Raw genomic sequence first — 23,209 nt, 5'->3', positions numbered from 1 at the left:
ATATGAAAAGGATACATGCCCATGGCACTTTCATGACCACTCCATAAGTGATGCAGAGGCCATCAGAGAATTTCGTCTATCGTCTTGTTCTTTTGATAAGCAAAAAAGCTTTATCGGTGGCAATTTTGTCAGTGAACTAAGTCAACCAAGTAAAACCGGGAGGAAGACACTTCGTTGCCAAGCAAGAAGACGTTTCGCTCTGAATTTTTAACCGCTGGTCAAGACAGAAACTTTTTGACTACGAAGAAACCGGAATATTCTGCTGTCTCACACCTTTTCATTTTGTGCAGTTAATTGTATCACAGAAACGATGAATAACTCCATCGGAAGACGAGTGGTAAGTTTTGAAAGATTCATTTTTTTGTATTGTAATTGTAAGTCAAAACTTCAGGTACCGCGTAGCTTACCGAATTTGTAGGTTTGACTCCATAGGTTCTATTTCTCGATTTGTTATTTCTGGAAGGTTGGTGGTGGTTTGATTTTTCAGTTCAATAATGACGTGTCTCTGATCATGACACATGTAATGATCATTTTGTCGTGACCGCAAATGATTACAGGGTTGATCAAGCTCAGAGACCAAGTCAAAATTTCTGTGATCATGTTTAAACACGCCTCTTCGATTGCCTGAAATCGCAGTTTACAGAAAATAGAACTATGTTCCAGTGCTTTCAATAAAATGTGGAGCAGATTGCTACCCTGGCACAGTCTCTGTCAGAGAGCAATAGGAGCGGCTTATAACAGCTTCCTTTTGAGGGTCAGTTCTGGAAACTGCTAACTAAACATATTTACAGATGGCAATTCGCCGGAACTTAAACGGGCACCGGGTCCTATTGAAAGCACTCATTCTCCACACCTTATGATCATTTTTAATTTTTTGCTATCATCTGTGATCATATTAAGGCCTGTCCAAACGGGAAATGTTTGGCGACCAAACACCATCAAACATTGTTTGGTGACCAAACATTTTACCATTTGGCCACCTTGTTTGGCGCTGTTTGATCGTGTTTGATCATGTTTGGTCGTGTTTGATAAAACTTGAAGGCCATCAAACATTCGATCAAACAACTTAAAACATTTCTTTTGTTCTCATGTTTGATGGGCGATGTTTTGTTCGTTTGGACAGCCGTATCAAACATGTTTGGCGCATGCATGCGTACCACGGTTGCTCAGCAGCTTGTATCCATAGTTTGATCTGTGTTTGATCAAACATGTTTTAACTGTTTGGCCACTCACTTCAACATCAGCATGTTTGGTCACCAAACAATGTTTGATGATGTTTGGTTGCCAAACATTTCCCATTTGGACAGGCCTTTAAAGCAGCTCAGCAATTACTACTTGTAAGATGAAAACTTATCACATAAGCTTACATGTATACCATAAATATATAATTGATCAGGTTTCTTGCATTCTTCCCTGGCTCGTGGATTTTTGAGCAAAAGATAGACTGCCTGTAGTCTATCATAGACCACTCTTTCTATAGGTTTACCGGTGCATTAAACGTATGTAGGATGTTTGGAGAATATGAGAAAAGCTTGTGATTTTCAAACTTTTTGTGTATCCTTCCAACAAACAGTGGCCCCAATGAAATAATTATAATAAAGTTTGTCAAAGAGAGGAAAATGTATTGTACTTTCATGATCAAGTTACTTATTCTCAGATGAGATGAGGCAGCAAACCAATCACAACAGCTGAAAGTATAAATTCAAAGGCTCAGCTCTAAACAGAAAATCCACAGAAAAAGTAACAAAAGCTTTTAGCCTATCAGTAAGGCTATCAGTAAAAGTACTGAAATGAATGTGTATTAATAGATTTTAAAATATTTTGACAAGGCAATGCAGGAATTTGTTGCTGGAATCAGTCTTGACTACAATATTATGGTCAGTGTAAAATGAAGACTGTGGACTGTACATGTAACCAGGGGGTAAAATGCAGACTTAAGTACTTTAGTAGCTGAATTGTATTACCATTTCCATCATTGCAGGGGTTTCAATAAGTTCTGAAGTAGGAGGTAGCACTTCAGGGGTCGTAAGGTCCCTCCCCCTAGGGGGGTATGAGGGCATGCTCCCCCCGAAAATTTTGGAATCTAGAAGCCTGGAAATGCCATTTCCTGCATTCTGGTATCAAATCCAGTACTAAATATTGATTAAGTAACAACAGCATTACTGACAACTGTATTTAGTTTTTCAAGTGAAATTCAATTTTAATATAAGGATAGCGTAAACCATAGAATACTGAATCTTGGGAATTTTTTCATTACATACAGTATACAGCAATGTGAAGCATTTGGAGATGCACAGCTGAAGTCCAGACATATTGCATCAAATGAAACAGGAAAACAATGTTTAGAAAAAATATGAAAGTTTATCTTGCTATGTTGTTGTTGTCTTACTGTCAGTCTATGGTCACAACCATTACTGATTTCCACATGTTTCCATGACTTTTAAAAGCTACTAAAAACAGCTCGTTACCTAAAAAAGGTATTTAAACTACTGCAGCATTGGGTAAATAAAGGACTTTTAGCCAAGGACATGTTAGCCAGCATGAAGCAATATAACGCTTTGCCAGACTGTTACTACAGAGTATAATGCACACAATGTTAGTCATAATCGTTGTCCGACTCAAAAGTGCTATCTGAGTCACTGTCTCCACCAACTGGTAGTTTCATCTTTGCTGTAGTAGCATTAACCTCCAGTTGAAGCTGATCTTCCTCCTTAATCTGAACTACTTTGCTGTCATCAATATTCTCAGGCTCTTCATCTTCAGTTGGAAAAACAATGGTAATAATTTAGTTTACATACCTGTTCATTCTGTTTCCGGTCTTGATCTTTTATTAAATTATGCTAAAATACTGCCACCTCCCACACATTTATGGCTTGGTTCCATTGTTGGAGCACATGCAAATGTGATCAAGGCAAGAATTGACACCAGTCCCTCTCCCCTGCATTGAGAGCTAACCATAAACAGGCCACCAACTGAAGCATTAGGCAGGCTAACCTGAGTGATATTCAGTCTAATCAGAATGCAGGCTTTCACTGTGATTTGCCTTAATAACCCATTTTATGGTCAGCACTCAAATAATGGAAATAATATGATGTATACTTAAAACATCTGCAGTCTGCATTTTACCCCTGCTCTGCAGTCTGCATTATACCCTCAGTTTGCATTTTATCCCCGTTTTACAATCTGCAGTCTGCAGTCCACAGTGTGCATTTTACACTGACCACTTGACTATAGTGATGCCTGATGCCTGGAACTTAAACAGACCTACCTACCTAGTACTGTAGACTGGGTTTCTTTTGGTCTTCAATGGCACATATCATATGGGAGGACAGAGTCCACCCCGTACCTATAATACTTGGTAGTGCTGAGTACAGGGGACAATGAGACATGTTTGATGCAATTTTTAGTGCGTTAAATTAATTTGCTCCAAGGTCTGGACTGACATGGGGTAATGAAATCATGAACATTAGTATTTTGGCATCTTTGTACCAGTTCTTTTCTTCATATACTTGATAATTATTCATTCAGAACTCTTTCAATGCTCTTTCATAATTCACTGATATTCATTCATAACTCTTTGAATTATTATGTCTTGATGTCGAGAAATCTGCTCTCTTGGTTTGCCTTGATTTTTCTGTGACATTAGCAAACCATTAAACTCATCAACAAAAGATGAGCTTGAGAAATGGTGCCTAAAAGGGTGGAGGAGCCATAAGCAATCCATGACATGAGAACATCCATGACAACCCTGTGAATTGATCACACACAGTTTTGTGGCCCTTACTCAAATATTAAAATATTTAGTCTTAGAAAAGTCTATACTTAATATATTTTTTCTTATTTCGTATCAGCATACGTAAATAGCGCTATAAAAGTAATTAAATTACATATAATAGTAAGGACAAAAATAATAATATTATCGTTATTATTATTATTATTATTATTATTATTATTACACTTGTTCCCTGCTAAACTGGACGTTTAGCTCAGATTCCCTCTCTCCCCCTCCCCCCCCCCCCCGGTTAATGTCCGTTTGGAATATTGCTTAAGCCTCATTATAAAGATACTAATCTTCCTTGTATGTACGTATATGCCCCTTGGTTTAATCTAACTTAAGGTGGCTGAAAACAGTTTCCAGCACTTATCAAGATGTAGATTTTGATGAGTCATTATAACCACTCTTTATTAGTTGATGCTACAATCATAGTATCCAAAAACTGTTACATCATTAGTGAATACGTTATCATTTTCGTGACACAATAGGTTACCATAGTAATGATATGATCTGATGAGAACACCCTTAATTTTAGCGTTCACTGCTCCTAACTCAAAAACGAGCCCGGTACGTGACCCCCACTTTTTAGACCTTTTCGTGGTTTACAACAGTCGGTACTGTATTCTCGTAGAAATTAAGAATCTGTCTTACCGAGGTTTCTAACAACTAAAAGTTGCACATGGTCAACACAACATAAGCCATTTAGTTCCTGTCACTTGGGCAAAGCTTAGTCACTTTATAAACAGGTTTTGAATCCTAAGACATTTTTACAAGAGTATAAATCAATTGACTTCTCTCCACTAATGGACAATACGTACTTTTAAAGACTTGTTTTTTTTTTTCGTAACAACTTGTTCCTGATTCCGCTATTGTTTTATTGATTCTATCGTTTTACGTATTCTCATATTTTATCTTTTACTAGTTGACACTACACAGTTGCGCCCTGCTGTTTCGAACTCTCAGGGGATGCGAAATAGTTCGAAATAGTGGGAGCTCGAAATGGCCGATAGTAAATGAATGAAGGGCAAATCCAAGGGAAATAGTTTTCTGTTCGAAATAACGAGGAATTCGAAACAACCGAGTTCGAATTAGCGGGGTCCAACGGTATTGTTATTGTTGCTAATGAACTGTGAGGTTTCGATTAAGTTAAACTGTGTATTTATTATTTTTTAGCTGCCCTTGAAAAGTTTGGCCTTTAATTTATTGACTACACCAAACAAAGAAACTGGTTTAAGCTGCCTACAATCAGCGTGCATTGAAGGAGACGTCGAGACTGTCAGCGCAATCTTAAACTATAGTCCGGACAAACTTGACAGTGCCATAGCTTTTAGTTTGAAGATTGGACGCAACGCAACCCATTTTGCTGGCAAATCTATTTACACTGTCTTGCGTCAGCAAGATTCTAAAGAGCATAAGCAGATCAGCGGATTCGTTGAAAAAGTTACAAAGCATTTCCAGTCCCAGTCCCTTCTACATTTGGCCGCAAAGAAGGGTCAGGTCGAGCATCTTCGCAGGTTACTAGAATGTGGTGAGCATGTTGATTCAATGTCGCCTGACCTCTGTGCGGATAGAGAGACACCCCTGATGTTGGCAGCCGGTTTTAATGAGGTAGACGTTGTTGAGTTTCTTGTTGAAAAAGGTGCTTCGCTAGAGATGCAAGATGCTGAGGGATGTAGTGCACTACACCATGCTGCGATGAGTGGCAAAATTGGCAATATACTACGCTTATTAGAGTTTGGAGCCAATGTTTTAAGAGGAAATTACGACCAAATAACAGCCATTCATATGGCTGCTGAAAAGGGTCACATAGAGGCTGTCAGCCTTCTTCTAGAGCATGGTGCAGATGCTAAGAAAGCTAACTACTATGGAATGACTCCGCTGATGTCAGCTGCGCAAAAGGGCCACTTACAAATTATCCAGTTGCTGCTAAAGAATGGTGGAAGTTTAACCCTAGGCGACGAAGAAGGTCGGTTACCTTTACATTTTGCTGCTGAAGAAGACCAAACAGATGTAGTCAAATTTATTCTTGAAAAAAATGGGAGTGTGTTGACAAAGACTTCTAACGGGGACACAGTCCTCCACTTGGCCACTCGTCTTGAGTTAGTCCAGTATCTTGTTGAGCAAGGAGCTGACGTTCCTGCAAGGAACTCCTACGGTAGAACACCGTTACATGCCGCTGCCAGCAAGGGTCAATCTGATACAATCGTCTATCTTTTAGATCAAGGTGCTGATGTGAACGCACGAGACGAATCTGGTTGCTCAGCATTGTTCTTTGCTGTTCATGGACGTTATGCTGATGCCGCTAAGGTTTTGATTGAAAGAGAATGCGATTTGAAGCTAATAAACAGGGCCGGTCCTTTTCTTAACGAAAATCTGTTCGAAATAGCTGCCGCACAAGGGCTGACGAATATTTTGAGACATCTTATTGACAAAGGTCTTTCCAAGACCGTTGATGACGTCAACAGATATGGCGAAACGCCTCTGATGCAAGCGGCAAGAGGCGGACATTGTGATACGGTCGCTTTTCTTTTAGAGCAAGGAGCTAACGTCAATGGGAGCAAAGGCTCAAAAACACATAGTTTAGAAGATAATTGTGTTCATCACAGCCACAGCGACGGAGAAGACAGTGAGGAAGACGATGATGAATTTACAAGGTACCACTTTGGAAGCCAAGAAATCTCTCCCTTGTATTACGCCTTGGAAGCGGGTCATACTGAAGTGGCTAAACTCCTAATAGAACGAGGAGCTGATACTTCGAACTCGGAAAGTGAAGACAACCCTCTTGCAGAGCTTGCAGCTAGGCATTGTTCCCTTGATATTCTTCAACTGCTTCCCGATCAGAAAAACGTCAATTTAGACAATTTGGAGAATGGCGAAACTTTGTTGACCTCAGCAACTTACCGTGAGGACTTCGACTCCATTCCAGCTCTTTTAGAGAAGGGTGTGGATATAAATGCAAGGAATAGGTCAGGCGACACAGCTCTTTCCTGTCTTCTCCAGTTCGCACCACGCCCTCGTGCAATGGAACTCGCCAAGCTCCTTATTTCATATGGTGCTGATATCGATATGAGGAACGACCGAGGTGAAACTCCTCTTCAAATAGCGTGTTCCACAAACTTCGACAAAGTAGCTGAGCTTCTTCTTGAACTGGGTTGTGAACCGAACGTTAAGAATGATTATTCTTATTCTCCTCTTCACCATGCTGCACAAAACAACAATGGAAAACTTGTTGAGATGTTACTTCAGTGCGGTGCTGATATCAAGATTAAAACTAAAGACGAGCAGACACCCTTGCATATAGCTGCAAATTCAGATGGGCTCCACGCAGCCCAAGTGCTTTTGGAACACGGTGCTGAGTTGGAAGCCATGGACTCGTCAGGTCATACACCTCTTGCTGCGGCAGCAGCTTGTGCTAACTTGCGTATGGTCCAACTGTTGATGAAACATGGAAGCAGTGTTCATGGGAAGGACAATTCGGGAAAGACTCCTCTGTTACTTGCTGTAGAACGTTTGCGCTATGGGGACCAAGAGACGGATAAAATCACCCTTATCAAGACATTGTTGGATCATGGAAGCCTTGTGAACGCCATTGATGAGTTTGGCAGGTCTCCTCTTCATTATGTTTATCATGCCCCAAGGGAATGCTGTGATCTCCTCTTACAATATGGAGGTGATGTCAATTTACCAGACATGAACAAAGAGACGCCTTTACATTTTGTAGCAATGGATGGAGACACAAGCTGCATCGAGTGGCTTCTTCAGCAAGGTGCCAACGTGGAGGCCTCGGACAAGGAAAGTCGCACCCCTCTCCACGCAGCCGCATACGGGGGCAACAACAGTTCTCTTGAGTTGCTGATTCAACATGGTGCCGATGTTCAGTTAGCTGACAAAATGGGCTGGCTTCCTCTGCACTTTGCTGCTTCCGGAGGACATTTTGGTGCTGCCGAAGTTTTGTTCCAACATGGAAGTGATCTTGGAGCTGGTGACGACAAAGGGAGGACTGTCCTTTATCTGGCAGTTAAAAGCGGTTGCCGAGAGCTGATTGAATTTCTTATCAACCATGGGAGTGACGTTAACACAAAAGATCTAAGTGGACGTACAATTCTTGAAGCAATAGATGATTGTAATTTGTGGAGCTTGGAATGGAACGTTCTGGAAACGTACCTTGAGAATGGAGGTGACAAGAGGGTTGTGGATGAGATAACTGGTCGGACCACTCTTCACTATGCTGCAGTGTCCAAAAGTGTCGCTACTATTGACAATCTGATAAACGACGGATTGGCCCTTGAACCAAGGGACAAAAATGGGGACACTCCTCTACACCGAGCGGCAGCAAGGGGAACTCCAGAAATGATACAGCAACTTGTTGATAGAGGAGCGGACTTAACTGCTGTCAATAACAGAGGACAGACGCCATTTCTAGTGAGTCTTTCTACAAACAACAAGGAAGGAGCAAAGATTCTACTGAAACATGGAAGCAACGTGCAGGTGGCAGATAAAAATGGCAACACAGCTCTTCATTCTGCTGTATTCTTGCCAAGTCTTGCGAAGCTGATAGTAAAGAATGATGGAGATGTTAATGCAACGAATGTAGCCGGTTGCACTCCTCTTCACCGGGCTGCGTACTATACCTATTCAAACGTTGTTTTTAGGATTTTGTTGAAGGCAGGAGCAGATGTTCATTGCCGAGATAAGCATGGAAATACACCCCTCCACATAGCTATTACAAGAGCTAGAGAAGACGTTGCCAGAACGCTCATTGAAAACGGAAGTGATGTCCTCGCTGCTAATATACAGGGAAGAACTTGCCTGCATATGACGACTTGTTTTGGCGCCTATGGTTTAGTGGCAAAACTAATTCAACTCGGGGTGCAAGTAAATGCTGTTGATGAGCTGGGTTGTACCCCTCTTCATCTTGGTGTGCAAGCAAATGACACGATGGTGATAAGAGCTCTGTTGAAGCATGGCAGCAATTCCGAGGCTGAGGATTATAAAGGAAGTACAGCTCTCCATGTAGGCTGCTGTTCGGGAAGCAAAGACGCTGTGTCAGTTTTGATTGATCACGGAAGGTAAGACGGCAATGAATTATGTTTTTTCGTTATTGTTTTGTTTTGTTGTTGTTGTTTCGTATTTTGTTTTTTCTTTTTTGTGTTTACTTATTATTAGTGTTTCCTGGCGTTCGATCCGATAATTCAGGGAGGTCAAAGATTCTTCAATCAAGAAATTGACGTACTGAAATATGGGAGAGATCGAACAGTGATGGTAAAGCTTTGTAGAAATGGCTCGGGTTCCCATTGCAAATATCGTTTGAAAGTGTAATTAAGAAGACGTGAAGTTAAAACTGACCGAGTATGCACTTGTGATCTTCATATGTCAATTTCTGGGCAAATGTCTGTTGTTTCATTTGATATTATCTTAAATGGACCAGATTAATTGTGGTTTTATTTGTAGTAATCTCGAGGCTCAAGACGAAAAAGGATGCACTCCGCTTCACATCTGCGCAGTTTTTGATGAGAAACGTACTGCTCGTGTACTTGTTGAACGAGGAGCAAATTTGGAGGCTAGAGACAACGAAGAAAGTACTCCTCTCCATCTGGCTTCGGCCTTCAGTGATGTGGAAATGGCTAGTCTGTTTCTTGAACACGGAGCGAGTGTCAAGTCCAGAGATTCTGAAGGCAGTATTGCCCTCCATACAGCTGCTGCATTTGGCAAGACAGAAATCGTGCGGTTGTTAATTGATGCAGGCAGTGATTGCAATGCCGTTGATGGTATTGGAAACACACCGCTGCACGTGTCCGCGGGCTCTGGTCATGTGGAAGTAGTTCGTCTGTTGATTGACAAAGGAGCAGACATGTACGCAGTCAACAAGGAAGGGTTTACTCCTTCTAGATGTGCTAAATTGTTTGGTCACAAGGAAGTGGAGCAGTGTATTGAGGAAAGACACTGCTCTGAATGAAAGCCGTGACAATGATCTTAACGTGAATGGATACGTGCACATGTAAGACTTTCCTTCATTTGACATTTTAACCAGCTCATGAACAGCTTGTGCTAGTCATTGAAATTGAGAAAATCGTGGTATTTATACAATGATATCTTCTGTAGTAACCGTTCTAGAAGATGACATACTAAGTAACATCCTAGATTGATAACTTTTATATATAATGTTATACGTTTTGGCCAGTGCCAGAAAATATATCTAATTTGCAATAGCCGCGATGATCATTTTCACATTGGAAATCAGGCATATGGTTTAGAGAAGGCAGCATGTTTAAGAAATCAATTTCTGAAGTTTCAGCTCCTCTAGAATCATAATTGCATGTGTGTGGCATGATAGATGAAATTTACTTTAAAATGATTTAATTTAACAACAGAATCCGTTTTCTATTTACCCAATTAAATCACATGACTTAACTGTGTCAGGGCAAGAGCCTTCATGAATAAGGTCTTCTCTTTTTGTGCGTTCTTAATGGCGAGATATTCGTTGGTGGTAAATGTAAAATAGATTTAATATTGCTGTGGTGTTTTGTGTGTTAAACTATTTAGCCGCGTCTGCTAGTTACCAAAATTTGAAAACTTTGAGACTTTGCGTTTGATTGAAATTGATGAATAAACACCACAGAAAAAAACTGCTCAATAGCTTTGACCTGAACAATCGCACACTGTGGTTTCTTCCACAGGCTTAAAGTTAGTACTGCTTTTAAATAGCCTTCTTGTGATCGGCCGCAATGACATTTTACATATGTCATGTAATAGGTCACAGATTACGCTTGGCACTGCCTTTGAATATAGTTGGGATAGTCTTAAAGACAGTCTAAGCAAGAAATCATATAGATTGTAATGTGGTCAAAAGTAACTGGTCTTATCGCAGTCTTATTATTATTATTTTGTTAATTTTAGATATTTTAGAGGACGCGTAAGACATTTGTATTTGGTATACTACTCTATACAGGGGAAAAAAATTGACGGAGCTATACAATAAAGATTTTTGCTTTACCGTGTATCTTGATTGAGTAAACAAATTCAGCCAATTTACTTACTTGTGCTGAAAATTCAGGAAATCAGAATAGTAGAACGGCGTCTAATTGGCTAATGCCTCTGAATTTCAATACAGTAGAATTTATGCATGGCTACTTCAGAGGAATGAATCCTTGGTCGTTTCTTTTGCCTGAAAACACAACACGCGTGCTTCAACTTGGCGTTATGTGGCAAGAACAAGTTGTTAGTTCTTCCAGTTTTCGTAGCCGAGGGAGAGTGCACACGCGTGAAGCCTCATCCACAAGACCCCTTGCAAATTCATTTGATTGTTTTGCTTCAGACTCCGAGCGATGATTACAAGAATCAATCTATCCTATCCGATGTTACTGTGTTATTTATCAAACCATCTCCGGGGTCCTTTGCCGCAATTCAAAGCTAAGGCACTTAAGTACCGCGAGCTGACGTGTATAGTTTCAGACGAGTTGACGCGAGTGAATCTAGAAATAGGTCCCTGCAGCTGTTCAATTATAGTGTGTTTGTAGTATGTTTTATGGGCAATTAGGATCGAATGTACTAGGCGTTTTAGACCAGAACGCTCTTTACGACGAAATCCTGGGAAAAGACCCGTAAAATAAAACGACTTTGCAAACGACCACCTCCTGTCTTAAAGAGTTTCAGTTTACAGCTCAACTGTGCACAAAATATGGCGGAAACATAACTCAAAATTATGCACGTTTCCTGCTTCAGTATTACCCAAACTTGAATTCAACCAGTTTATTTTCAATGTAAATACCATTTAACTCTTTACATAGAGTGGTTTTCAATTGTGTGTCGTAGAACCAAAACCAAACAAACTACGTAGAAATAAGACTCTCAGCCAATCTCAAACCATAGTAAAACCAAAACCAAAATAACTGCCTGATTACTTTTGACACTCAATTGAAAACCGTTCTACCAGTCGACCAACTATGGAGTCTAAAAATGGCAGATTTTGTACCATTTAGAAACAAAACATGATCAATAACGCACCCAACTTAGTGTTCGAAATGTTGAAACCCTTGTATGATCAATTCAGAGCGGGTTATATTGTGGACCAGGTATGAAAATTTGCACGAGCGTAACAGTTACTATTTTAAGTGAACGTGGTTGATATTTACGATTTTCATGACGTCACATGACTGAAGTAACACGCCCACGGTACCACTTTCTAAGCCATTATTTGCAAGCACTTTTTCCAAACCTTTCCACTAGATCGGTATAATGATCCGCAAAGTTGGTATGACAAAAACGTATGGACTTTCACTTGCATTTGATACTTGTTCACGGTGCCCTTGCGGTCCGTACGAATTGTTATTGCCCGTCGAGCCAAACATATCAGACAAATATTATTTTCCCGTCTGGTCCGGCAACTCAGTCGATAAGTGGGCAGCCTATGTCTGATAAGACCTAAAAAAATAAAATATTCGCAAAAGGAGTTTGAAATCCTAATCAGTTCCTTTAGTCGAAATTGGCTAAGACCGGTGAAACATGAAACACTAGGAAAGTTTCGTCATCATTCACGAGGACGAAAGTAATTTTACAACACATTCTAAACGTCTACTTAAATGAACGCCTATGAATTTATTCAGTTCAAAACAAAAATATGTAAGCACATTCAGAAGTAAAAATAATAACATTTGTAGATACCCTTCTGGATAATCATCTTTTACAATGATTTGGAATCTTAGTGCTGGTATATTTTTAAGCTGGCCTTATCATGTTAGAAAGGATCCATTTGTTATCAACGTGAAATTGTAAGCACGTAAATTAGCATAAAATTGACTAATTGAGGAAGTGTTTTTTGATCTCTTTTGCGATATATAAGGAGTATTGCCTAGAGAGCTACACTTCATAACGACATTAAATGTATTTTTCAACGTGTCATTTTTATTATTAAAAAGTTCATTTGTAATTAAGTAATTGTTATTTTGAATTCAGAACTAAATTTGACTAGTGAGGTGGCTTGCAGCCAAGGAAAAATAATCCTTTTTTTACACTCTGGTCTCTTCTAAATTCCTTATCTATCATGATAAATAACACATTCGACCTCGTTGATTGGTCGATAATTTGCATATCACCTGGAATACGCAGTTTAATAACTTATATTGAGAGATCTGAGTGGATTGACACCCAATATATTATCGACAGGAGAAGGCCGTTTGCTCAGTGTCAATTTCACATCGAGAAAAACTATACGTCTCGGCAGACAATTCTGTCCCAGCACATCAAAAACGAAACATGTCACTTTGAAGAAACGGCAAGAGTTCCTTTCAGCACTGAAGAAAAAGGAAAGGTTAGTGGAAGGGTTATCGGTTTTCATATCTGTATGCAGACTTCTATTGTTTGTAACATGCAACATGGCTAACTTTCGTCGCTAAGTAAATGTACTTCAGCCGCCCAGCTGCTGGGTTCGGATCTGACTTTAAACTAGAATTCAAAGGAAAATTTCAAAAAGTAAGAATAGGAAATTCGCTTCAATAGAGCTGGCCGATGGAGAAAGACTATTTTTGAGTTTTAGTCTGGTAGGAAGAATGATGGTGTGACTGTTGCAGTTTAAAAGGACTTTTTTTGCAGTCTTTCATTAAAACATCACCATACTGGTCATTAACGGATAAGTGTGTGCGATCTGGGAACCGAAAAATATGAAAGACAAAGTGTTATCGAACTTACAGGTTTCAGGGAAATGACGCAAACAAAGAAATACAATCTTCTATTTCTTTCGACCTCAGCAGAAATAACCGCCTCTTCGCATAAATTATATCTTGATGTTACTTTTCTCGGATAAGAATATAAAATTACAAAATATTCTAACTGTGTTTTTGTTACTTGTGTGAGACGCACTTAAGTTAATAAATTAGTAAATAACCGTAGCGTATAATTAGTGGAAGACAGAGAGACTTTCATATTAGTTGTTCAGATGCGTACAGTTGGAATCAGTTCGAAAACGGACCTAATTTACCAACCCTTATCTGAGACACGCTTGAGTTAATAAATGTCGTATTCCAATTAAATAACTACCGTATGATGAGCGCGAGAAATCGAGTCACGAGTAACCGCTTCGTATTAGTTCATCTAGATGCGTTCAGTTTGAATCAGTTTCAAAACGGACCTAAATTACCAGTTTGATAAGTACTGAGTATAATATTAATAATGACATAAAATAGGTTAATTCGTTATATTAGCATTAATATCGCAAAATGTGGCTGACTTAAAGTACTTCAGCGATATTTTAATTAGTCCCTTCTGACAAATTTGCAAGTTGATTTCCAGTTGCGCCTCCAAGAATCTTAGTCATTTTATCACTCCTTTTTGGTCTTTGTTTTCGTTCTCTTCTCTTCCCATTTGACTTCTTCTCAACTTCGACCTCTATTCAACTTTAAAGAGCAGCTGCTCTGTTAGTATGTTGTAAAGTTCATGCAGATGTTTAACATTGATTTTCCTACAGACTGCTTTCTTTGGATAAAGGGTTTTTTTAATTTACCACGAACTTTTTCTTCAGACTCGAGTTTTGTAGTTAACAAAGAACTCGGGATTTTAGCAACAATAAGCCGATTTCACGAAAGATAACTATTAATCGAGGCATTTATTCCTTTTTTTAAAAAGAGAGAGAGAGAGAGAGAGAGAGAGAGAGAGAGAGAGAGAGAGAGAGAGAGAAAGAAAGAGAGCGAGAGAGAGAGAGAGAGAGAGAGAGAGAGAGAGAGAGAGACACTTTTGCGCCCAAATTCTTCTTATTTCGTATAGTGTGATCGTCGGGCTGAGGGTAGTTTTGAAAAGAACTGTTTTCAGTGACTGACGTTTCGACAACCTGAGCGGAAGTCATCAGAGTCAGAGTCAGAGTCAAGTGTATTGCGTTTGTCGTGATCAGTCGATGGCGTTATAAGTCTGGTTCGTTGAAAGTGGTTGGTCAGTTTAGCCATAATTGTATTGGCTGTAAGACTCGTGTAAAGTTTGTCAGCAGTCATTGGTCGGTTCGAGTAAGTTTCGATCCGTCTGTTGTTAGTCAAATTAAGTCGGTCTGTTTGAGGTCCGCTTGTCGGTTTCGTTTGTGCCGAGAATAAGTCGTTTGTAAGGTGCAAGTATAGCTGTTGCCTAAACTGACCAATCACTTTCAACGGACCAGACTTGTAAAATCATCGACTGACAGGTTGACGAAATGTCAGTCACCAACAACAAGCACTTCTTTCCAGAACATCCCTCACACAGATGATCACTCTATGTATACGATCTACTGATCATGATACTCCTGGGTTCAAACCAGTTACTATATTCTTCTTCGTCATTTGTTGTGAACTAAATACTACTAAATGCATACACTAGATGAATCAAAAGCAAACAACCGAACTTGTAAACGAATTCCCAACTGAAGATGATCGTTCAACGATCGAAACATGTCTTGTTTTAAACTTAAAGTTGTTGTCCATTTCTTAAAAAAAGCAAATATGCGTTTTTCGAATCCAACTTGGAACTCACATTATGTATCACCTGAGAGGTGATTATCATGAATCGGAGTGATTTATTACAACAACACCCGTAAAGACCATTTCAGGCTCAAAATGGTGTTAAAATTATGTATGAGAAAGGTCTGGCTCAGCACTAAACTAATAGACGTTTTCAAACCCCTTTAAAGATTTCAACAACTCGATAATGGGTTATCCGCCAAGTTGTTTGTAGACTGTGTAAATAGTTCGTGATTGGTTCTCCGCGCGCCTATTTGTCACGTAATCGGCGTACGGTCACATGGGTGTCCAATTACAGGTATCCAATTTGAACTGTTTGTAATTGGAAACCTGCAATTGGATACCCACGTGATTCGTACGTCAATTACGCGCGCTTTAATGGCTTCCTTTGCAATGTTACCTACAGTTTTCAAAACTTGTGAAAACCGCTTCAGACGTTTTCTCTCAAAAGAAGTTCTCAAAAAGACATTTTTAATTCCGAAATTTGTTATAGATACGATTAATTAGTAAATTGACCTCGTGTCGTACAATTCATGGAGTAATCGTGCTCTTAATGTCAAATCGACCTCGCGCTTCGCGCTACGCGCTCGTCCGATTTTGAAATTACTTGCGCGATTACTCCCTATTATACTCGGTCCAACTACTATTACTTAGCGGACAAATATTGTACCGAGAATAACTTTAAGTATATTACTGTCCTTTTAGCATTTTCTAAAAGCTAAAGATATAAATAGCTGCATGAAACCCCATTTACACGTGCTAAAAAATCGGCACGCCACGTCAAATTTTTGACACCGTGTCCAAACTATTTCAGCACTGCACTACCCATTTACACCACCAAAAACTAAAGTGTTTCTCCTACTGGGCACGGTTCCAATTTTTAATTGGCACCCCTGATTTCCGTCTGTTTTTTTTTTTCCCGGGAAATGGCGGATAGACAACAAGCAATCACTTTTCATCGCACGCTAAGCGTAAAATGGCAGACACGTAGCGGTATGAGAATTTCCGAGTTACCAGAGATAAATTTCAATTCTTTTTGAGATCGAGGGTGAAATAATGCGACCAGATACCACAATGCACCGAGCTGTTAGTGTTGAGCGCCCACAACTCTATCAAAGCTTTGGTGGCCAGGTCGGGCCTGTTTATTCCACGGTTTTCAGGTTTTTCCTCTGCGAATGGGAACGTGTTTGGGCCTCTCAGGCCACCATTTTTGTGGCACTTACGCATGCGCCAGGGTTGTTTTTTGACAAAAAGGCCTGGAACGGGAGGGGAGAGCATTTATACGAACGTAAATCTCAGCACGGTGTCTCGATTACCCGTGGCGAGACTACCTCTTGCGGCACCTCAAACATTTTGGGCACTGGTGCCACATTTCATTTGGGACCGCTAGGTTCACACGTGCCGTGCCCAAAAAAGTCAGCACGGTGCCAAAAATATACCGTGCCGTGTCGATTTTTTAGCGCGTGTAAATAGGGTTTGAAATAACGCCAAAAACAATTTCCCGTGGGAACTCAAGAAAATAAATTTCACTGAAAGCTTAGAGAAATTGTGCAAACACAGTTAAAATTTTACCATCAGTTTCATTTCACCATTACTATTCAAGTGTTTTATATGAATTTCAAAATTTGTTTTCGACATAATTTGGTGTTGATAGAAATGATTTCGCTTGAAAATATAGTTAAAACAGTCGGACAAAAGTTTGTAATACTAACTGTAAATAAACTCGGTATAAAGTTTTTGTCCATTAGTAACTCGAACTTCTAGTGGATTTCCTCTTTCCTCTGAACTGGCTTCTCATTTCATCATTCACTTATTCTACTGTCAATCTCTGTAAAACGATTGTAGCTGAACATATATGTACTTTGTGTACTCTGAACGTTCAGTGAACGTTTCGACGTGATTTCTGCCCAATGTAAAGCGAAATTAAATGCGGTTTGTATTTGTAACGTTAGACTTAGGTATGATTTTAAATTTGAGCCAGTCTGATCTTTCATAGAATCAAATTCAAAGCTTACTGGTGTTCCAGGTGGCGTTCACTACACTCAGTCACCATGTCGATACACAGACAGCACGCAAACTTCATCACAGTTGCCGTTTGAATTGTGGCTACATAGAAAGCACGTTTATTTCCGATCCCTGTATCGCAGGGTCAACGGTCCTAATGGCTTGCAAGACGTAACGAAATTGGTTAGCCTCAAATTCGAAAGCGCTAATTCTGGCAAAGTTGTTAACTTTTGTTGCCACATTCGACAACCGTCGGTGGTAGACAGTGCCGAGCATTAAAAGTCGTTGAGAGTCAGTGAGATATTAAAATAGTAGGCTATAAAGCGAGGAAGACAATTATACAAGCCTATTGAAAACTCATGGCCAAAAAGAACAAATTTTTCTTTGCCTTCGTAGGTAATTAGAAAGCTATTGACTGACAATGCATAAAGCGACTTTGGAATGCTCAAAAAGGAACTTTGAATACCAAAGATGTTATTTTCTACGACTGACGCTATTGGTCCAAACCAGTTCCTAATCTGGATGCAGCCTGGTGACAATCTCACTATGTGTGAAATAATTAAACCTTTTTGACTGCCCCTTTCAAATACCTGCTAAACTGACTGTAGAAGCGTTTTGTACCTACTGATAAGGTGAAAGATCTGAATGCAGACAAACAGATGTTACTGTCGACCTGATGCGGGATCACTAAAAGTTTTTGAATCTGTGACAGCTTGGCAGCTTTTATAGTTAACCACGCATTTTAGGGCTGATGTTCTTACCATGAGTAAAACAACGTTTTAATGAAGTCTTTGTCCGAAACTCGTCTGGCTATAGAATCAGGTAGGTCTGTAGGTTAACCCCTTCTGTGTCATAATTTACGTTCAGTTATTGAGAAACAAATCGAATTTGCGCTTACGTCGACTGAAAGTCGATGTACTCCCTGCTAGCAGTTGTTTTCTTTGTGATTCTACTACTACTGACAGCGTATGACGTTATCTTCGATTCAGGGAAAAGAAAACATTTCGCAAAAATAAAAAAAGATTTAAGCGAGTCGGATTTTGAACTTCTCAGTATCATTTCAGCAATCAGGGGGAGCATGAGCCTTTTTTGACATAAATTTAGTTCGGCTTAAAAAGGACTTGATAGCAAGAGATGATGATGTCCTTGATAGCAAGAGAAAATGTTGATATCGAATCGAAATCCTCCTTTTAAATAACGTGTGCAAATTCACTAAGTTTAAAAATCAGACTTCATGTCCTAAGTCTCTTTATTTTGTTATCTTGACTCAGTTTAACTGCCGATGCGCCCTCCAAAGAAGCATCTCACATTTCGGCGAATTGTATGTGTCAGAATTCACCAAACCGGTTTAAGACTCGTTTAACATTTACCTATAGGAGAATATTTCTTCTAGAGTATCGGAAAAAAAGCTAGTCGGCTGCGTCTACACATATGTCCAAGTTAAAAGAAATGTTAGCGTAGATTTTAATTGCACTTCAGTTCATTTGCCACAATCGTTGCCTTCTTTGAAGCCTTATAAAATAAATTTCATGTGAAGTTTTCCGTCATACTCAGAGATAAACGTTCTTTAATCCTTCGCCCAAAGCTCAAGGCAACGCAACTGCTTATTAAATAATTACAATATACATTTTGGAGAAATATTTTCCAGCTACAGTCTTTCAAACTCGTTATGAGCTATAATATACCAGGATTATTAGGATAAATAAATGTCCCATAATGTTACGGGTGTTCAAATTCTAAATCAAAAACTCATCCTGATCTTTCCTACCCCAAAAAATATATAATGAGAAACAAAATATATATATGAAGTAAGCACCATATTTATTGGACCGGTCAAATTAAACTGATAAGCACGTTTCACTATTTAGACAAATTTGAAGGAAACGTTGACACGAGATTAGCGGGGTTTTTTGCATGAATTGCGTTCTAAGGCATTTGGAACCGGTGCTGGCTATTTTCTGCGACTTTAAAATTAAAGTAGTGTTCTTCTTCTAGCTTCAAGGGTACTTACTTGACTTCCGTATGTAAGTGCAGTGTGAGAGTTCATGAGTACAAGTCAGCACTACTTTACTTATATCGAATTTCGCGCGAACTTAATTGCGCGATTTTAGCTAAGCAATATTTCACGAGGTTTTAATTCCTCCATTTAAAGAAGACTTTAAAAAAAAGAACATTAAATTTCGATTAAGTACATCAACAAAGATTGTATTTTCATAAACTTCACAGAGGTAATAAAGCATGATACAATATACCATACTGAGGTATTTGAAAAAGAACAGTCTTTCAAATAACGTACAAAACACATTTAATCAGTCATCCGCTTGTACGACAGTTATAGCAGATTTCGTAGCTGAGTCATCCAGATCTTCAAAGCGATTATCCGAGGGAAGTTTCTCACCTAAAAGCATCGGCAACAGCAACTTGATGATGGCGGCAAATTGATGATGGTGGTAGCGAGGCAGTGTGGCCGAGTGGTTTAGGGCGCTGGTGTTGTAATCCGGAGGTCCCGGGTTCAAGGCCTCCACCCTGCAACTAGCGCGATTTGTTTCTCGGTGATCCCGAGTTCAAATCCTCGGTCACGCTTTGCAAATAGCCAACTGGTCTGCCTCCCGCCAGTTGGGATTTTTAACTATTATACGTTTATTTGAAATATTTGTTTTCTTTGTTTCAGTGGCATGCCTGTAAACTAGCTAAGCTTAGTGCTTGTACAGCTAAGTGCATGGCCACCATAAATAGATTTACATTTACAATTTTTTACATTGTACGCTTGTAGAATACGAGCAGTGTTTTGTTTTCGTGAGTCCTAAATTTCGCGATTTTTGGCAATTCGCAAAACACGCGAAAGTCGTGACAAAATAGTAGCGAAAATAAGTACGAATCTCAGCTATCAAACGAAAATAACATCTGGTCCAAAAATAAGATTAATTATGTAAACCAATTTTGTTCACAATCCACGCACCAGCAGCGAAATTAAAGAGAATTCATACAAACGTAAATTAAAATGCGCACTTCAATCCACCACGCGATTAAACTGTCCTAACATATATCAAAATATGTCTACAGCTTTAAGCGTTATCGATTGTGAACAGACGCAGAGCAACATCGACTCTAGCTGTGTTATATAACAGAGAAAACGAAAGAAATGTTAATAACGTCATTTATGCGTCTGCTCTCCAATTGACAATGAGTAAGAACTGATCAAAATGCGAGAACAGTATGACGGAGGGAATCCTTTCTCAGATTTCTGTTATTTCAGGAATGTTTATTTGTTTGTTTGTTTGTTTGTTTATTTTTGTTTGTTTGTTTGTTTATCATATACACCCAAGCGATGGTTATTATTATTAAGAATAGAAAACGACTGCAACAAAACAAAGAAGCATGCGAATCATTACATCTTTAGAAACACGGAGTGATTGACATAGGTAGCCTTTTCCATTAGGTAGAGTTTCAATTACAAACCAAGGTGAAAACAATTTTTCGAAATTAAATGACAGGTAAGTCACTCAGGATCAGGTGTTTTCAGAATTCAGTGAGCTCAGGAAACCAGACAGGCACGCTAATATAAAATACTAAACATTGATAGAGACATGAAGAGAACGACGTGACGTGAATCCGAAAAGTGTTTTGATTCCTCAAAGAGTAAGAGTTTTTTTCAATGACTTAGACTGATCACATGTTAACTCTTTCTGGCGATTCGCTGATCAATTTAAGCTCTCCTTAGTTTCTTTTCTTGTGTGTCACAGAACTGTTTTTGAGGCTGCCGTAACAGCTGAGAGAATCCGACAGACACATTGGACAAGACACTGGCAAGGTACGATCGAAAATTTAAAAGCAATATATTCCGGTCTCAATTAAAATCAGTTTCACTAAAATACTTAGTGGATATAAAAAAAGATATTTAGACATGTTTCGCAACTACCTCTGTTACGTCCAATTGAATTGCTCATACTCGTGGCTGCCAAGGAAAGAAAAACTAAACGCTGGCCGATCAGTACATAAAGAAATGACTTTCTTTTTTTTTTTTTTTTTTTAAAAAAATCAATTTTAGCATCAACACCGTTGCTGGGCCTGATTGTTTTGAGTTGTCACGCATTGACAAACATGGTTGGAGTTATCGAGGGTAAATTTATGTAGAAAATTACCTGAAGGGAAACGAAAATTGCTTCGAGTTATCGAGGGTTCGAGCTACTAAGGGCAAAATTAAAGTAAACGTATGACGACAATCCACTGGCGAAGGGAGCTTGGTTCGAGCTATCGGGAGTGTACTGTATGTACTTCTTTGAGACGGTTTTTGCATACTGACTGCGTAACTGTTAACTTCTCAAGAGAGTACTTCCGACTATCCGCCAGCTATTGACCATTTAAAGTTGTGCCATTAAAATTTCGACAACGTTTTTGTGTAGTTACTGAGCTACTGAAAAACTCCTAATTCAAATTCAAATTCAAACGTGTCACTCTTTCCTTTCTACTTTAGTTATGTAAACAAAGACGAAGGAAAAAAGTAACACGTTTGAATGAGAGCCCTTTTCAAGGTTTTTCAGTTGCAAGACACGGTGCTTTTGTCTGAGGCTCACTGCAAAACTTATCAAACGTTCCCATCAGCTAAGTAGTTAATTACCCGTCTCTAATACCCAGGTCTTTTAACCGACTTCAAACAGCACGTAGCCTTCAGCCGATTACTACGCGCCTCGTCTGGATGAAAATAAAATAGAACAGCGGTGGTAAAAGGTTTCGTTTGGTCTCGTTAAGATCGATATCAATCATCAAAGAGAATAGCAAACCCTGACAAACTTCACTTCGTGAACCAACTCTTCCGGCACTACTGCTCTCAATCCCCGATTGCTGGCTAAAGCCTCTGCAGGTAAGTTTACCTATGGTTTCAACTTCTTTAATTTTTCAGAAGGACATTACAATATAGCGTATTATATTTCGGTTTTCGAATGTATTTGGTGTCTTGATCGTGATAAGGAAACTTTGGAGCCAGCCTGGAGGCATTAAAGCTTGAAATGACGCACATAACCTCTTACAGAAATGTTGTTAGCATCGAACATACGGCTGGTGCTGTTTTTGTTGTTTTTTGGCTAGTTTTGCCGTTTAGAGAAAGGAAGAATTTTATATGGTCTAACCAAAAGCATATAATTATATTGTATTGTATTTACAGATTTTCAACACAAAAAAAACTTCCTTTCTGAATCTCATCCTCGGATTTATTCTTAAAATATTCTTACAATTTCGCAAACTTCAGCCCCGATATTCTTATAAAACATTTTCTTACAGAAGAGAGTGTATTCGCTAATAGATAGCAGCGAGTGAGTTTTTAAAGCAACTTCTTGCTATACATTTCAAAATTCAGGTTCATTCACCGCAACCAGCTTCAACTGATTAATTATTATTCCACAGATAAGGAATGTTCACCACACAGATTTCATTCATGCATTCATTATAAATTGTTGTGTCTACTGTGGGTGTTCTGTCAAATTTAACCCAAACCGGCCTTTTAATATAGGAACCAGCCGAGCGAGCACAGAATGCTAAGGCAAAATGTTTTTGCTGTCCAGTGTAAAAAGCATGGGATGTCTTAAGATTACCAAAGTAATTCTTCTCTTTATACCGAATGTCTCACATAAATAAATAAATAAATAAATAAATAAATAAATAAATAAATAAATCACGAGAGTTGTCATCGAGATAACCTGGCCTTTTCTTCTCGCGCGCTACGGACTACACAAGGGCCGGCGAAAACTACACGGTCAAGCTTTGGATCTTTGGCGACGCGTTATGTCAATTGCCGTAACATATTTTGCGCGAAGCTAAAAGGAGAGGTTGACTTGAGTCTGACTGATTGCGTGACCTTTTGCTCGATGAGGTTTTGCCGAGTCGCAACTTCATTTTCTTGCCGGTGTTTTTCTCTCCTCGGTCTATATTCATGACTTGAAGGACGGGATACTTGAAAATCCTT

General features: G+C 39.2%; 1 protein-coding gene across 1 annotated transcript; it reads left to right on the top strand.

Annotated features, from left to right (window-relative positions):
- Nucleotides 1-6: 6 nt before the first annotated feature.
- On the top strand, nucleotides 7-10,773 carry LOC110050427 (uncharacterized). Its single transcript, XM_020756338.2, has 3 exons — nucleotides 7-337; nucleotides 4,949-8,844; nucleotides 9,227-10,773. Exons 1-3 carry the CDS (start codon nucleotides 311-313, stop codon nucleotides 9,729-9,731), a joined length of 4,428 nt encoding a protein of 1,475 aa, XP_020611997.1. The 5' UTR covers nucleotides 7-310; the 3' UTR covers nucleotides 9,732-10,773.
- Nucleotides 10,774-23,209: the final 12,436 nt, after the last annotated feature.

This window comes from Orbicella faveolata, unplaced genomic scaffold (genome assembly GCF_042242905.1).
Source record: "Orbicella faveolata isolate gen_17 unplaced genomic scaffold, um_ofav_v1 contig_35, whole genome shotgun sequence".
Lineage (NCBI taxonomy): Eukaryota > Metazoa > Cnidaria > Anthozoa > Scleractinia > Merulinidae > Orbicella > Orbicella faveolata.
This window is presented reverse-complemented; position numbering and strand designations above follow the sequence as displayed.